Source organism: Notamacropus eugenii, chromosome 6, assembly GCF_028372415.1.
Source record: "Notamacropus eugenii isolate mMacEug1 chromosome 6, mMacEug1.pri_v2, whole genome shotgun sequence".
NCBI lineage: Eukaryota > Metazoa > Chordata > Mammalia > Diprotodontia > Macropodidae > Notamacropus > Notamacropus eugenii.
This window is the reverse complement of record NC_092877.1, coordinates 159162984-159181420: the sequence shown is the minus strand read 5'-3', so window position 1 is coordinate 159181420 and position 18437 is coordinate 159162984. Positions and strand designations below refer to the sequence as shown.

Sequence of the window (18437 nt, the reverse complement as noted above, 5' to 3'; positions counted from 1 at the left end):
TGTGTGTGCAGAGATGAGCAACTTAAATGACCAGAGTAAGAAAAGGTATTTTACCAAAATTCTAGGGAAAATTCTAGAAACTGAAGAGAAGAAAAAAAGTTCATAATTAAGCACTGATAGTTTAAAATTTAATAATAGGAATAAAAATAAATAATGCCTATGTGCCATTGGTCTCCCAATTGGTTGACTTGAGACCTAACTTTTAAATAAGCTTCCAATTATATAATACCCGTTATTATAATAAGGCATGCAAAAACTTCTTTCATAATCCAAATCAATAAGGAAAAGTAAAAAAGAACTTAGAGGATTTTTTAAAAGTCTATAATGGCTCTCTCTTGGGGCATCTAGGTGTAGCAATGGATAGGAGACTGGACTTGGAATCAGGAAGACCCATTTTCCATTAGTTAAAATCCAGCCTCAGACACTTATAGCTGTGGGACCCTGGGCAAGTCACTTAACCTAGTTTGCGTCAGGTTCCTCATCTGTAAAATGAACTGGAGAAGAAAATGGCAAACTACTACAGTATCTTTACCAAGAGAATCCCAAATGGTGTCAGCAAGAGTCAGACATGACTGAAATAACTGAACAACAATGCTGTTTCTTGCCTTGTTTTAAAAAAAAACAAAAGTGAAATTCAAGTCTATTGACATTAACAGTACTTCCTGTGAACAAGGTACTGGAGGGTCTGCAATAAAAAGTGTCCAAAGGAAGCCAAAGAATATTTGGGATTATTAACAGAAACAATCATTTAGGTAAGAAATCATCAAAAGTTTGTTTTTCTTTATTTACATATACTTTGGAGGCCATATACTCTCTAAAAAAAATTAAGTTGAATAGTATTCTTAATTCCCAATAGCTTTGCTTTCCCCAGTTAAACTTTATTGCATCTTTAAATAATTCACCTACAAGCTACATTAATTAAATTATTTATTTTTTATTAAAAATTTCATTTCAGAAAGACAATTCCCTTGATACTTTTTCAATTAAAAACAATTTGAATTAAGTGTGTTCATAAGTTAATTGGTCTTTGAATATAAGGGAAAAATACACAGAAAAATAAATTTTTAATAAGGAACAATGACTAGTTTATAGCTGGCATGTTTGGTTGATTTGGGGAAGGGGGTGGGAACATAAGAGTGGGGAGAACTATCTTACCCAGATTGAAAATACAGCAGCTACTTATGGCCCCATTCCACTGCTGATCTGCTCCACTTCCAACCTGGGGCCAATTCACCCTGCATTAGGCAAGGTAGTGGCTGCCAATTCTCAGGGTCTCACTACACTGGTGCCAGGTTTAGTGCAAATACACAAACGACTTTAGCTCCGCTGCAACTCAAGAGATCCAACAGCAGCTTCTTCCCCCAATAGTGGAGATTACAGGTGTACACCACTTCCAACAGCCATGTGGCATTTTTAAGTAAAAGTGTGAGAGAAACAATACATAAATAATATATACCTCAGTTTATGCACGAAGCCCATCAATAAATTAATTATATTCTGAAGCTGCTTTAAAAAATGTCACTGGATCATATGTATCCAGTTTATCTGGATATAATACTTAGGTATCATCTGATACTTGGGTAATCAGAGCCTTCTTGATATCAGTATCCAATTTCCTGATAAAAGATAAATATAAATCACTTCACTTAAAGGTCTGGCAGAGTAAACTGTTAGGATAATCAAATTACCATATACAGAGATTATAATACGTATATATTATATATATATGTGTGTGTGTGTGTATATATATATATATATATATATATATATATATATATAATACAGAGATTATAAAAACACAGGACAAAATGAGTCCTAAGGTACCTTCTAGCTCTAAATCCACAATCAGCATTTTTCTAAGAATAAGAATACATTAAAATACACTTTGAAATTAAAATCAGGCTTTAATGATTTGTTCTTTTGTTGCAGTGGGAACTATCTCCAGGAATAAAGATTGAATACTGTAAATACTTATTAGAAATTTATTATTTAATTCTAAGTTCAGAATAATTTTTCTTAAATAAAATCCTTATTAGAGTGCTTCTTGAGGCTCAAGGGATGACTTGCTTACGAACACATAGCTAAAAAACACTACAGGCAATATCTGAACTCCTGGTCCGGACATAGTCAATCATCAAGTTTCCTGTCCAACTAAAACTATATTGAACTTTTTTTTTTTTACTTCAAAAATTCTAAAGGTGAGGGCAGCATGGCACAACGGATAGAGAGATGACTTTTAAGTCAAAAAGACCTGGGTTCAAGTTCTCCCTGCGCATATTGGCTGCCATTACCCTAGGCCTGGATTCAGGAGGAGAAAGTGAGGCTGGTGACCTTGCACAGCCCTCCTTCACTCAAAACAAAGTCAAGTGCAAGTCATGTCATCATTCCTCTCTCTCTCTCTCCCTTCCCTCCTTCCCAGACTGAAGCAGACAGACTGAACAATGGGTCCCTGTCCAAGCTCCACTCAATAGCTGTTTTTGGATCCTCCTAGGCTTACAGTGAATGTCAATATTGTTTCTGGTCAAAGCAACAACCCTGAGGCTCCTGCCCCTCCCAGATTTCTTTCTTTCTTTCTTATTTCTTCCTTCCTTCCTTTCTTCCCTTTTCTATTTAAAGGGGCTATCCCCCTGACTACTTTTAAAGAGGCCAATTCACCGAATGGGTATTACCTCACTTTAAGTGAGTGCCTGAAAAGGCCTTAGCCCAAAAGGCTAAGGTCTCCCATTGTATCATGGTCATCTCCAGTCATCCTGATGAATATCTGGTCACTGGATCCAGATGGCTGGTGACCATGCAGAGCCCTCCCTCACTCAAAACAAAGTCAAGTGCAAGTCATGTAATCATTTTTCTGATGTCATGGCCCTCTTTGAAAGTGAAGGAGGAACATAATACACCCTAGGCCAGTCACTCAGCCTCCAAATGTCCCCAGATTATTCTTTAAAGGCAAATCAAAATTAGGAAATACAGATGTTTTTTAGTATTTTTTTAGTAGCTTCCTCACTGAGCGTTCCCTATACCAATCAAATTACAAAAATTACAAATACAAAAAAATTTTTTTTCACAAGGCACTTCAAGATTTTGTAATTCTTCATGCAATCTCAAGATTAAGTATTGCACTTAAGTATTAAGTATTGTAATGCATAAGCACCAGTTGACAGAATGACAAATAAACTAGCTTTAACTGTATCATTGGGAAGATATGCTGGAATTTTTCACTCATGTAGCTCCAAAAATAATTATGGGGCATATAAAAGTGGATGAAATTAAAGAGGAGACTGAGGGGCTTCCAGTTGGGGACCTAAACATCTCTCAACGAGGCAAAGTCCACTGTGGTTAAACTTCAATGTATCAGCCTAGTCACAATTCTTGCCTTTTCTCGTTGCTATTTCAATATTGGTGGATGGGGTATAGAAGAAGGGAGAGGATCCATTTCAGCATTTAAGACTGAGCTCAACTTACCCATAGATGCAAAACCTGGACTTGTAAATTCAAGTACAATGATCTTGAGGAACATTTTCACAAAAGGAATGTAATGTTTGAAACCCAGATCTTGTACCTTTGAAGTCAAGGCCATAATTAAGTAAACCCAACAAATGCACTTACAGATATAGGATTTTTAGAGTTAGAAAGGACTGTGATCAAGCTTCTGGTCCAGTCTCCTCATTCTGCATATTTGATCTGCCAAAGAGAAACCTCCCTCTGAGATTATCTCTAGTTCTTCCCATAAATGTCTTGTATGGACAGTGTGCTTTACATGTTGTCTCTCTCTACTATTGGAATGTGAACCCCTTGAAGACACAGACTGAGTTTTTGCCTTTCTTTGTACCCCAATTACTTAGCACTGTGCCTGACATGGAGTGAGCTCTTAATAAGTGCTTAATCTGAATTCTTAGAAGAGAGAATTATTTTAAATTATCTATACTAAACAATCAAGGAAAAAGATAACCCCACAGATAATCTCTAAAAGTATCTATATAACTAAATATTAAATAATGCAAAGGAGAAGAGGTTGATATCAGAGATCTATAGAAAGCATCTACAAATATAAAAGATGTAGGAAGAGCACTTTGAAAACTTTACAGCAGTAGATAAATCTAAATTATTAATTTTTCTTAATTACCATCACTTCAATAGCAAATACTCCAAAAAATTTTCCCTATCCTCTCCAGTTCTGTCTGAAGACTTGAATGTGGTATTGTTTAAAATGTTCAAATTTAGTGTCTGGATTTTTCTGCATGAATTATTTTATTCAACTGGGGTTTTAAAGTGTATATATAATGTGTGTGTGTATGTGCATGTGTGGTTTTACTGAATCCCTGTTATGAGTGGTCACGCATATCACCAGGAATCATAACAGATTAATCTTAAAATGACATACCTAAGTTGATGTTCTCTCAAGTTAGACAAAGCTTCCATTCCATGTAAATAGGAATACACTATTTCCAGATCCTGTTTTAAAAGAGAAAGAAAAATCATTAGGCTTGTTAGAAAAATTAGGTTTCATAACAGTCACTACGTTGACTAAAAATAATAGTACTGTAACCTACAGAAATCACTAAAAGGGAAAAGGATTATCTTTATAAAAAACAGCTTTTACTTTTATTAGCGAAAACCTAGACACAACACTAAGTAACTGCAGAACAGTTAAATAAAACTGATATATATTTTTATAATGAAATATTATGGTCTCATAAGGAAAATGCTACATAGCTGAGGATCATAGAAGTACCATGATTTTTCAAAAATCATAATTGCAGGCAAATGAATGAAAGGGCAATAGGGATGAGAGATATAAATACGCTGTTAAAAACAAAAATCACAAATCTCAATTTACACACAAGGAGGGGCATAAAAGACTTCATCCATGACAAATGCAACTGGAAAAGGAAATAAGACCTGTCATCTAGTGAAAGGAAGGTCTAACAGATGAACAGCTCAAGCATTAGGCTTATATCCATGAAACATTAAAAGACCCACTGGGAAGCATTCCTAGGTTTGAGATAGAGTTGCTTCAGACGATTTATGGAAGAATATAGACATGAATCTCACTGGCTATAAAGGGATAAAGACAATAGAAATAACTGACATTACATTACCAAAAAAATAGATTTTTGCCTCAACTTATGATTTCATCAGAATTTGCCCTATCATGCAGAACATTTTCTCTGCAATTTATAATCTTGGAGAGCTACCTAGAGGCATACAGACTTAAAATGCTTAAGCCTAATGTCACTTAGCTAATTTTTTACTCAGGGCAGCATCTGAATTCAGGTCTTTCTGACTTGTTTTGAATCACTTGGCATGAGTTTTCCCAAATTTCCTTGTATCTATAAATATAAAATATGTATATGTATATATATGTGTGTGTGTGTATATGAAATGTGCATATGTGTATGTATATGAATGTGCATGTATGTATGTATATGAATGTGGAAGAGCGGTTAGGTGGCACAGCAGAGGAGAGTACCCAGCCTAAAGTCAGGAAAACTCATCTTTATGAGGTCAGATCTGACTTCAGACACTTACTACTAGCTGTGTGACCCTGGGCAAGTCACTTAACCCTATTTGCCTCAGTTTTCTCCTCTAAAATGAGATAAAGAAGGAAATGGCAAAACATTCAAGTATCTTTGCCAAGAAAACCCCCAATGGGGTCACAAAGTCAGACAACTGCACAACAGCAACAAATATACATAACATTATGCATATATATACACACACTAGTCAAATATAATAGAGCTTTACAGTCACAGGGACTCAAAAGAACACAGAGCAAACTTTTTTTGTTTGCTTGATTTCCATTTGTTAAAACATATGGTCTGCACTGATTAGGGAATGGCCAGACAAACAACGGCTAGCGAATGTAAAAAATTATCATTACACTCAACAATACACATCTGATTATGGTGCTGCATTATGAGTATGGTTAGCACCAAGAGAGGGGAGTATTGTGTACCATCAGTCATCAATGCAGAATCATTCTGAAGTACCTTCATGTTCTAACTTTGCTTGACTTTGCAGACGTGCAGTCAGCCAGCAGAAAGCACTTGGGAGGAGCAGTGGAGGAAGGGGGAAGGTGGGAGTGGTCCTGAGGCAGTCCCAGAGGCTCTAATCCTAGCTCCCCCTAAAGAGATAGCAACCACCAAACTCACTAATCCATCTCCTAATTTGAAGGATGAGTTAATCACAGTACTTAAGGAGGAGGGAGACACAAAGGCCCATCCCCTTCTGGAGATGTGGACCTATCAGATTTTTCTTGCTCTTATTAGGAAAGCTGTCTTCAAAAGCAGCTGTTGTTGGTCTTGTGGCAAGTCCACCAACATGTTTCTCCCTTGGTGTTGTTTAATAACTTTTTAGTCAAAAAAAAAAAAAAAAGGATTATTATTGCGCTGTAAGAAAAGAGGACCATGACAAATATACAGCAAAACACAATACACAATGACTAGCAAACAAAATGCACATATAAAGTCCTTATCATGTGGCAGACACTCAACTATAATGGGAATGGACTACAACAATGAAAGAGGAAAAGAAACAAAACAGAATGCTCAGAAACTATATTAAGCAATACCGGCCTGAAGGAACAGATAAAGGATTGAACTGTCCTCTCCTCCTTTACAAAGAGAGGGTACCGTGGCTGTGGAAGGCTACATACTAGGGCAGACTTGCCTGATGCATTCTGCTGAACTTTTTTCTTCTTTATCATTCTTTGCTATTTAAAAAAAAAGTCATTTTTATTTTCTTATATTTTTCAATAGGTACAATATGCCAGTGAGCTAAATCTATTTTAAGGTAACACAATTCACTGTTAAAGTTAAAAGAGATGGATTTTTGAGAGGGCAAGGGGAATGAGAAATTAGGAAATGTAAGTGATGCACAAACAACAAAATCAATATATATTTTTAATTAAAAAATAAATGTATAGCATGAGGGTCTGATTTTGAATCAAAATATGAAATGATAAGATTTGGGTAATTTTGGTCAGAGATTGACTCCATATTTGGGTAAATTCTCTACACTTTAAAGCCTGAATTTGTCAATATTGAAGGGATCTTTGCCCCCTAGTGGTCCACTTTCCAACAACAGGGCAATATCCATAATCCTCATTATTAGCTCCCCCCATTCTAAATGCTAACCATAAAGGAATAAATCTCAAAGTTATATCCTAGAAACCTTATGATAAATAAAAGCCAAACTCCACCTTTCCAAAATCAATATACTCAACAGCCTAATTTACAGACACGTCACTGGAAGGTTTCCATAATCAATCAATAACATTTATAAAGTACTTACTAGTAAATAGTACATGTGATTTGTTTGTTTTTAACAAAATACAAGAAGTTGGGGCAAAGTCAAGAAGGCAGAATAGAAGCAAGGACCTGCTTGAGTTCTCCCCTCCAAACTCCTCAAAAAACCTGTAAAAAATGACTAAACAAATTCTAGAGCAGCAAAAGCCACAAAATGATAGAGTGAAGCAAATTTCCAGCCTAAGACAATCTGGAAGGTCTACAGAAAGGGTCTATGGCACCAGGCTGGTAGTGGAGCAGGTCTTAGGGGACTGAATCGCTGGTGACTGCACTGGTTTCCAGACTTCTCAACCCACAAATGCCAAAGACTAAATCTTAGATCAGTGCGGAAGGGTCTCTCACTTCACTGAGAGGACAGCATGGTCCTGCCCCAGCTCCAGCCCAGCCCCAACCCCAACCCCAACCCCAGGGCGATGGCAGCCACTGCTTCTGGAGCCCTACACTTAACAAAGAGCTCAAAGGTCAAGTGATTGGCTGGGAAGATTGGGGGAAGAAAACAGACTACAGAGTCTTACTTTCTCAAAAGGTATTTTCTTACATCATTGATTCTGAAGAAGATCAAGGGATGCAACCAAAAGAAGACAACAAAGCCTAGGTTCCTGCATCCAAAGCCTCCAAGAAAAATATAAATTGGTCCCAGGCCATGGAAGAGCTCAAAAAGGACTTTGAAAATCAAGTAAGAGAGGTGGAGGAAAAACTGGGAAGAAAAATGAGTGATGCAAGAAAATCATCAAAAATGAGTCAACAAAATACAAGAAATCCTCTGACAGAGTTCCATCATGTTTATGAAAAAAATTAGAATAATCCCTTTCCTTTCTAAAAACTGCTCTTTCTAACACTGCCATTTTTAACTACAGCTTTAACTACAGCTTCAGTGACACAGAATTACCAGGAATTAGAAGCCCTAGATTCTAGTCCAGGATAGACTAGCTGTATGATGTTGGAGAGATCACTTAATATCCGTAGACCACAAATTCTCCATTTACAAAATAATATGGTTGCACTACACATTTCTCTGGTCTCCTCTCCTCCAGAATTCCAAAATCTTTTCCAAGTCAACTGCCTTCTCTAATCATCCATGTCCTCACCTATAAAATTCACTAGATGATCGCTAAGTTCCTCCATTCTTTTATCTACAAGTGATACCTTTTGAAAAGAAATTTACACACAACAAAAAGCATTTTGGGGGGGAAGATGTAGGGAATCTTGACAAAGGTAAATAAGGAAAAGTTTTCAAAGAATTAAATTTGCATGTCTAAGTTGTTCCTTATGTCTATACCATCCTCTGGTTCCATTTTCAGTAGAGAACCCTTGATAGGAGAGGTTGTTGTTTTATGTCCATTATCCAGCTAGTCCTATCATTGCACATAGTAAGCACTTAATACATGCCTTTAATAACAACATTATTAAGTATCTACTATGGGACAAGCACTATACTAAGCACTTTACAATCATTATTTCATCTGATCCTCACAACGACCGTGGAAAGTAGGTGATGTTATTATTATTCCCATTTTTGAGGTTACTAGAGGCTAAGTGGTTTGCCCAGGATCACACAGTTAGTAATTGTCCGAGGCTGAATTTGAACCCAGATCTTCTTGACTCCAAGCCTGGCATTTGTGCCACTTTTTTAAACTGTACCCATATTTTGAAGCCCAATTCAAAGGCTCTGCTTTTGCAAAGCCTTCTGTCGTCCCCCCCCCCCCCTTATCTCACCAAGTCCTTATAGCTCTTTCTCACCCCATGCCCCACCCCACCTCCAACATTCTGTCTATTGCATTCCTATAGGTAGTGATATCTTATCCCCTCACCCCATCAGACTGTTGGCAGGGTCTATGTGTTCTTATCTAAACTTGGTATCTTGTCCAATTTAATTGAAAGGATGGATAAGATTTACAGAGGCAGAACCTGCAGAGTAAGATAAACATTTCAACAACAACAAAAAAATATTCTATTACATCAAAGAGAATATAGGACATACCTCACACATACCTCTCACCAAAAAAAAAAAAAAAGTTTAAAACCTGAATTAGGCGCCTAGTGATAGTGATAGCTCCTGTGAGGAAAGACAACTACACACACACACACTTCTAAAAATTTTATAGGAGAAGGTATATAATAAAATATCCTCTATTTTCAAACAATGGATAAAGAGCGGCTAAAAATTCATAGGCTCTCCCCAATTGATAAATGGTCAAAGGATATGAACAGGCAATTTTCAGAGGAAGAAATTAAAGATATCTATAATCATATGAAAAAATGCTCTAAATCACTATTGATTAGAGAGATGCAAATCAAAACAACTCTGAGGTACCACATCACACCTATAAGATTGGCAAACATGACAGAACAAGAAAATGATAAATGCTGGAGAGGATGTGGGACAGTTGGAACACTAACTCATTGTTGGTGGAGCTGCGGGCGCATCCAACCATTCTGGAGAGCAATGTGGAACTATGCCCAAAGGGCTACAAAAATGTGCATACCCTTTGACCCAGCAATATCGCTACTAGGACCGTATCCCCAAGAGATCATAAAAATGGAAAAGGGTTCCACATGTACAAAAATATTTATAGCAGCACTCTTTGTAGTTGCCAAAAACTGGAAGTCAAGGGGATGTCCATCAATTGGGGAATGGCTGAATAAATTATGGCATATGAATGTAATGGAGTACTATTGTGCCATAAGAAATGATGAACAAGAAGACTTCAGAGAGGCCTGGAAGGACTTATATGACCTGATGCTGAGTGAAAGGAGCAGAACCAGGAGAACTTTGTGCACAGCAACGACCACAGTGTGCAAGAGTTTTTTCTGGTAGACTTGGAATTTCGTAATAACGCAAGAACTTCTTAAAAAAAAAAAATCCCAGTGGTAGTTTTCTAAGGCAAAATGCCTTCCACACTCAGAGAAAGAAATATGGAAGTTATTTGCAGAATGTAGCAGATCATGTTTGTGTGTGTGTATGTTTTTGTGTATCATGTTTTGAGTTGTTATGTGATTTCTTCCACTTATTTTAGTCCGACTACATAGCATGACTATAGTGAAAATGTACTCAATAGGAAAGTATATGTAGAAACTATACAGAATTGTATGCAGTCGTGGGGAGGGAGGGGGGAAGTGGGGGGTAGGTGTGGAGGGGATAAAATCTCAATTGTATGGCAGTGATTGTTAAACATTACAAAATAATAAAAAAAAAAAAATCTTAAAAAAAATAAATAAATAAAAATAAAATATCGTACCTACAACTAAAAAAAAAAAAAATTCATAGGCTCCCAACCCCCTATAAAGTCTTCTGAGTTCATGATATAGCCAAATTATAACAGTCATCAAAGTAACCTGAGGTCATGGTACTAGGAACATGTAGAAACAAGGGTCAATAAGTTCCTGTATAAGTTCCTTACAATACAAGATGGTGGTGAGGGGTGGTGGTGAGGAAGTGCCAATACCAAAGAATGTAATGACAGACTAAGTGCTTACTTTAGGGACTTCTCTCAGTCCTCCCTTTCTCTATCCTTTCCTTACCCTTCTTATGGCCTTCTTTCTAGAGTTAGTAATTTATCTGAGGAACCTCCACTCCTGTTCCCCACTATGCCATCAAGGACTCATATCTCCATGATCACAAGGTTTAACAATACCTTGTTGACCTGACCTTTGCACTTAACCTTTACCCATGGGGGTGAGGGGGGAGAAGGGAGAGGGACCTGTCATGTGATATCACAGAGTCTATAAATGAAACAGATCCACAAATGAAAATATGGAATCCATGGGAAAGAAGACTCTCTCTAGTCTCTACCAATGCAAATCTGCACTTTCTTTCCAACATATCATTTCAGAGAGTAGTTTGCAGCACTGACATATTAAATGATTTGCTCCAGGGTAAGTCTGGACAGCTAAGTGGTGCAGTAAATAGAGCCCTGAGCCTAACTTCAAGAAGACTCATTTTCCTTAGTTCAAATCTGGCTTCAGGCACCTACTAGATGCCTGATCCCGGGCAAGTTACTTAACCCTGTTTGTCTCAGTTCCCTCATCTATAAAATGAGGTGGAGAAGGAAATGGCAAACCACTCCAGTATCTTTGCCAAGAAAACCCCAAATGGGGTCACAAAGAGTTGGACAGGACTGAAACGACTGAACTACAACAAGAAAACCTGGTCAGCACATATTCATTAAGTATACTTGCAAAGCACTATTGTGGGTGTTGGGATTGGAAGCTCAATTCCGTGTGGACAGTCTCTGGCGGGTAAAGGTGGGAGCTTCTAAATCTTAGAGCTCTCACGAGACCCTCCCAGGAAACGGCAGGGAATAGAGGTGAACCGAGCTATCTCGAGTAATTCCGCCTCTTCCCGTGAGAAACGTGATGGGAGAGAGATCTCCCCGCCCTTGAGATTGTCCCGGATCTGGGCACACCTAGTTACCTAACAGCACGAACAGCACGGTATTCAGATGCAAACTATGCGGCTGAAGGTTAAGTAGGATTGAGGAAGCCTGAAAGCTCTCTTAGCACGTGAGGAGCCAAGAGGACAGTAGGCTCCGCTTTTCTTCCTTCCTCTCTCCCCTCCCCCTCTCTCCCCGCTTGTACTTCTACTTCCAATCCCTTAAGATCCTAGCCTCCTTAGGAAATCTCCCCCTCTTCCTCCTAAGGAAGACCCCCCTACACTTGTAACCGAGACCCTGAAATAAAGCTCAACCCTTGTTCGACTCTGGAACGTCCTTTCTCTCATATGAGCATCCGGTTTTGGCCAACCGAAGACCTCGGAGGTGAGGTAAGAAGACTCGGGTAGCCCACAGGCCTCTAGGCCTGGCAGTGGGAATACAAAGACACCATGCAACATGCAAACAACTAGATACAGACAAATATAAAAGATCACCTCACAGCAAGAATGAGTGTGAGGTGGGATATGAACCCTGGTCTTCCTGACTCCAAGGCTAGTTTTCTATTCACTACACCCTGCTGTCTCTCCATACATAGGCAGGTTCTTCATATTTGTTGAATTTAATTTGCAATATACTCTTGGAAAGTATGGCAACAAGGCAATAATAGCTCCAGTCATTAGGGGCCGGGTGCTGACTGAGCACGGGAGCCTGGCTTACTCGCCAAAGTCAGCTAGAAAACTGTAATGATGATCAGCAACCAAAAGTGATGCTCTGCAACTAGTGTTTTCTGTTCCAAAAAGAAAGGAAATCTGACCTTCACTGAAGAAACCTAAACCTGCAACTTCATAATATATGCAGAGTGGATCATTAAAAATATTTTCTTAACCATTGAATTGGATTCCATTTTTCATTTTTGTCCCCAAACCTATGTGAGCACAACAACTGACAATCTCCGCAAGAAAACCAACAAGAACGGTTCCCCCCTCTATATCTCAGTTACTATTTATAGGCCTACTAAAAATGCTGCCTGCTTTCTTAATGTTTCCTAGTTATTGAATACAAACAGGAACACAGTTCTCTAACCAGGAAACAGCATTTCAGAACAATGAACCTTTCTCTTCCCCACCTGGGAAAAAGGAAGTCTCACCACCCCCAACTCCATTTTCTTTTTCTTTAAATAGAAGCCATATGAAAGCAGGCTAAGTAGTTATAAAACTGCTCGAATGAGGAGCAGTTGTGCTACTGAACAGAAACTTGGTTTTCTGGTTCTGCTCTCAACTGAGACATCACTGAAGCAAGACAACCCTTTTACAACTCCTAACTGACTCTCTATACCAAGCTATCTCTATCACCAAAGCAGTGGCTAGAAAATCTCTCTTCTTTCTTAGGGAACCCCGACCTTCTCAGCTGAAAAGCTCATCTCATCCTAATCGTATTTTCCCCTTCTCTTCTCACAGCTTCTTTAATATCCCACTTTCTCTCCTGATGTCATGGTTGTCTCTTTCCTAAACAAATCCAACACCTTTGATTCCATCCCCTTTTCATCTTCTCTGGTATATTGCTTCCATTATCATGTCCCTTTCAAATCTTCAATCTTTCCCTGTATACTGGTTTTTTTTCCTGATGCCTACAAACACACCAAAGTTCCCTTTAAAAGGTCTTCCATCCCCAATAGCTACTGTCCCATACATCATCCATTTCTCAGCCAAACTCTTAATCACCAAAGTTACTCTTTACAAAAATTATTAATTTTTACAAAAATTACAAAAGTATCTCACAATTTCTACATATAATGGCCTTTTCTCAATCTTTATCCTTCATGACTGCTTTGCAGCACCTAACATTTTTGATTCCCTTCTCCTTTGAGATATTCTGTCTTCTTTGCCTTAGATATGCTCTCAGTTTTGATGGCACTGCTCTTGCTTCTCCTCCTCCTATGCATTTGACTGGTCTTCTGTCTCCTTGGCTAGATCATCCTGCATGCCAGGCCCACTAACTGCAAGTATGCCCCAAAGCTCTCTCTGGGGCCCTCTTCTCTTTAATCTCTATACCCTCCCACTTGGTTACTTCATCCGCTCCCATAGGTTCAATTATTTCTATGCAGATGATTCACAGAACTATATATCTAACCAGTCTCTCTCTCTTGAGCTTTAATGTTTCATCATCAACCATCTTCTGGACATTCTGAACTGGATCTCTCCTAGTTATCTCAAATTTATGTCCAAAAGAGAAGTGACTATATTCCCCACTCTCCCAAATCATCCTTATTTCAAATATCCCTATTTCTGTCAAGGGCACCATTCATCCATCTAGTCACCCAGGTTCCTACCTGCAACACAATCCTGGACTCCTCATTCTCCCTGCACATATCCAATCAGCCTTCACAACTCTCTCATACATCTCCATCTCTTCATTCACAAACACACTGCCCTCGTTCAGACTTTCATCATCTCTTGCTTAGACTATTACAGCAGTCAATTTTGTTTCCCTGCCTCAATTTTCCCCTATCTCCAATCCATCCTCCACACAGCCACCAAAAAGCAGAGGTCTGACCAAGTCACTCCCTTCCTCAATAACTTCAGTGGCTCCTTACCGTATCCAGCCATTTTGACCAACTTGCTTTTCCTCACCTTCTATCTTTAACTCTGCCTCAACAACACCAGTTCTCTAAGCCTGAAGTCACTACTCTTTCCCCATGCACACCCTTGGAATTTCTGAATTCCAGATTGTGCCTTGAAGCCTTTCCAAGATACCCTTTGAATCCCAAGTTACGTTATACCACACAACATCATATGTGTGTGCACATGCTTAATTAAGCAATCTTTAAGAACCTACTATGTGGCAAGGGAGATGCTAGGCACAAGGACTTAAAAGGTAAAAGTGAAATAGTGACTACCTTCAAAGAATGGGAGGATTGGGACAGGGGAAGGAGAACATAGAACATACATACTGTCTCCATCCATAGCTCCTTGAATGTAAGCTCCTTGAAGGATTATTTCACTTTTAATCTTGTATCTCTAGAGTCTAGAACAAAGGTTCCCAAACTTCTTTGTCCTACTGCCCCCTTAAAAAAAAACTACTCTGGAAAATGTCCCTCTGGAAATCTTTCTTTATCCCCTTAACATGCTTCTTTTTAAATTTGCATCATTTAAAAAAAAAAAGCCAGAAAATTTTTTTAAATGATGCATCTTAAATTTAGCAATTTATTGTAAATTTGGGGGTTTTTTCCTACATTGAAATTTTGATAACACGATATTGTAACCACCATGTAACCATACAGTATCATACAGTAGCATAAACAAGTCATTACACACAATACACACATATTCCTGCCTATGCACGCTGGAATTCCAGACAATGCGCAACACGCTCGCCAACACCAGCTAGTTAAAATCAGGAAATCTGACCACTGCTCAGTTATAATTTGCATTTTGTGTGTTTATTTGGAAAATAAAGTAATCACAGCCTTAATTCTGTTGCATAACAGATGAAGCATGTAGGAATGGTTATTCAAAAATTTATTTTCTTCTTTCCTTACGCTTCTACCACTCCCTTATTTTTATTCAAGGCACCCAATTGCACTTGAGCACCCTCCCCCAAGGGGCAGTATCACTCACTTTGGGAACCTCTGGAAGAACCTGTCCTGAAACATTAATAATTAAGAATATAATGGAATTCAGAGAATAATTCCAAAAAAAATTCATCTGAATTTTCCCAAACGCTGCTCGGTCACGTGAAATTAGCAAACTACATCATCAGTTCCAAATAAGATTTATTTAGTATCTATGATACCCTAAGAACCTCACCCCAGGTTATTCAAAACAATAACTCTCTTCTAAGAAGCTGGGTGGGGAGAGAAGAAATATTACCATTTTTTTAAAAAAACTCTTTGAAGTTTGTTGGACTCATTCGGAAAACCTGAAGCCCAACAACAATGGCTAATGTCAATAAGTTGCAGTTTCATGATTTTCCCTCTCAGCCAGTATTTATTAGTATCTAGTACTTGGACTTTCCATTCTGCTTTGCTCGCTCTGTATGTATATTACACAACAGCTGTGTTTTTGCATTCTCTACCATTTTCAAAAAACATCTCAAATCAACAAGAAAAAAAAATTCACTAATAATCAATTTGCATTTTGAATTTATATCCTATGGCAAAAACTTTGTGCTGAAACACAAGTTTATCTATTGTGTGTTCAAATCAATAAACATTTATTAAATGCTTACTACTTGCTAGCCACTGCACTAGGTACTGGGGATAGAAGCCAGAGAAAAAAATAATTCCTGTCCTCAAATTTTACTAAATCAGGTTCAAAAGTCCAAGTCAAGTTGCTAAAAAGGTATTCTTTAAAAATGGGAAATGCCCACATATTCTCTCTGGAACTCAGATTGAAGTTCTGCATTGGAACTAAGGTTGGGGTTTTGTTAAAACCGAAGTACTTGCTATGCAAAGCAGAAATGTCATTTGATATGACATCAGACAACCTGAGTTCAGATCCTACCTTATCAAATTTGAAAGGTTCTTTACTTCTCTGTACCTCAACTTCCTCATCTGTAAAATGGAAATACCTGTAGCACCTCCTTTGAAGATCAAATGAGATAAAGTGTGGAAAGTGCTTAGCACATGTAATAGGTATATACAAAGGTCGATTATAATTATCACCATTTTAACCTTGAATAAGACACTTCATTTCCCTGCTTCTGTTTTGCCATTTGTAAAAATAAAGGAGTTGGGCTACATATCTTCCATGGTCCTTTTCAATTCAAATTCTATGATCCTAAGGTCACTTATAAAAAAGGTGACCATGTACATTGGTGTTTCCTCACCTAGGTGTTCCCTATACCAAGGAAATCACAGGTACTGTTCCTATATCTTGTTTTGGACTCAGCAGAGGTGAATGGGAATTTCCTTACCCTGAATTTCCCTATATAGAACCATTGAAATCACAGGCCCGATATTAATCTCTATATGGAACATAATGGGGTAAATTTTGGTTTTCCTTGGAAATAGCAAACTTGAATTGAACTGAACTCAATTAAGAGCTAGTTTTCTCCAATCACTTTATAATAATAGGGGTAGGAAAGCATTTATGAGATCCAGGAAGTTAGACTATTTCATTCTCTTAGGGAACTATATATAGGCAGAGAGAAAATTTTCCAAAAAAGCTTTACTTTCCTAACAATAACTAGATAAATAGACAGAGAGATGGCCTTAGATATTCTAAATAGTGAAGTTAAAAACTGAAATGAGTTTTCTTCCTCATGCTCAGTCTGAAAGACTGCAATTAGATGGAGGCAGGAGAGTTAGAAGTTTCAGTTTGGCTTCTAAGAAAATTGCAAGTTTTTAACTGGAAAAAAGAACACCCATCACTTGACTAAAAACAAACAATGAGCAAATATAAAGTGAGGATAATTTTAGCCAAGTAACTACTGTACCTACACATTATGTTCCTTTATTATCACTGCTCCAAACTGTATCTTCTTTCATAGTCTTAATCACATGCTACATTGTAATAGCAAACAGGAATTTTGCATAAAAATATAAGATATTGGATTTTGATTGTCAATGTCATTGGATGCCCCCATGAGACTTGGATTGCAAATTGAAGCTAAAGTAGAAGCCAAGATCACCCTTTTGAGAGTCTCTCTTAAACTTCAAACATTTGGTCCCTGGAACCCAGAAGAGTTTTGTGTGTGCTTTTCCAGGTAATTCATCCCACAAATATAATGAGTAAGTAAATCACCTTCCCCACCGCACCCTCCCTCAACATTTACCTCCATATCTGCCGAAAGATAGAAACTCAGAACTGAAAGACTCTAGAGTCCTTTTTAATATTGTAAGAGTTTAAACAGTAAATATCAGTCCTCTCAAATTGCAGGAGTCCATGAAGGTTTAAAATTTGTGCTTTAGTAATTCTCATCATACAACCTTAATTAAAATGTTTACATGTGATTTTTAAAAATCTTTTTTTGCTCTCCTTTCTCATTTCTAGGGTTCTATTAAATTAATATAACACAAGATCATAAGGTATTCATTGAGTACAAAACCATAAGAGCATCTCAGTTACACTCCTATCTGAATGAAAATCCTTATACAATAAATTATACTTCAAATGCACTAGAAATTTGCGAAGAAAAAAAACAATGAGTCATTCTATAAACCAAATAATCACCCTCTAAATTACTAGATTGCAGTATTTTGGTTTACTTGAGGGTAAACCCATATAGTGTTACCTATCTGTCATTAATATAACTTCAGAAGAAGTCTTGTTTGAAATTTGTGTCTTTAAGAATAAAGAGGAAAAAAAGAAGGGAAAATCCAATTTCAAAACACCTACTTAACTCAACTTTTCCCCTAATTCAGGACTGACTGAGAGAGCTATAAACTGTCTGGCAGAGCTAATCACTCAAAAGACTTGCCTTCTCCATTACAAGGAGGATCTTGCATTCTATTTCACAAATTTTAAAAATGCAGATGAACAGGGCAGAATAACTACAGTAGGAATGAACATTTGGCAAAAATTATTTACAAAATTCTCAACATAAGAATATGTTTCATTATTTTTTCATTGTAATTCATCAATTTCCATTTAAGAGCTTCCTTAAAATATTTAATTTCAATCTTTTAAATACATTCCATGTTTTAAGAAACTTCTCACATTTTTTCCCAAAAAATTCCTGAAATTACATACTTTTGTTGACTTTTGCAATACATACTCAAGATTGTGTTTTATGCGAAGTGACAGACATTGCAAAATTT

General features: G+C 37.5%; 1 protein-coding gene across 7 annotated transcripts in view; it reads right to left on the bottom strand.

Moving 5' to 3' along the window:
- RAPGEF2 (Rap guanine nucleotide exchange factor 2) overlaps nucleotides 1–18437 on the bottom strand; it is a 336200-nt gene that overhangs the window by 203248 nt on the left and 114515 nt on the right. For 6 of the 7 annotated variants that reach the window (XM_072621383.1, XM_072621386.1, XM_072621387.1 and 3 more), the window contains exon 2: nucleotides 4379–4449. In XM_072621383.1, coding sequence (XP_072477484.1) covers nucleotides 4379–4449 — 71 coding nt within the window. Of the gene's footprint in view, nucleotides 1–1456; nucleotides 1585–4378; nucleotides 4450–18437 lie in introns of those variants that run through there. The other variant, XM_072621390.1, reaches the window with a different exon arrangement.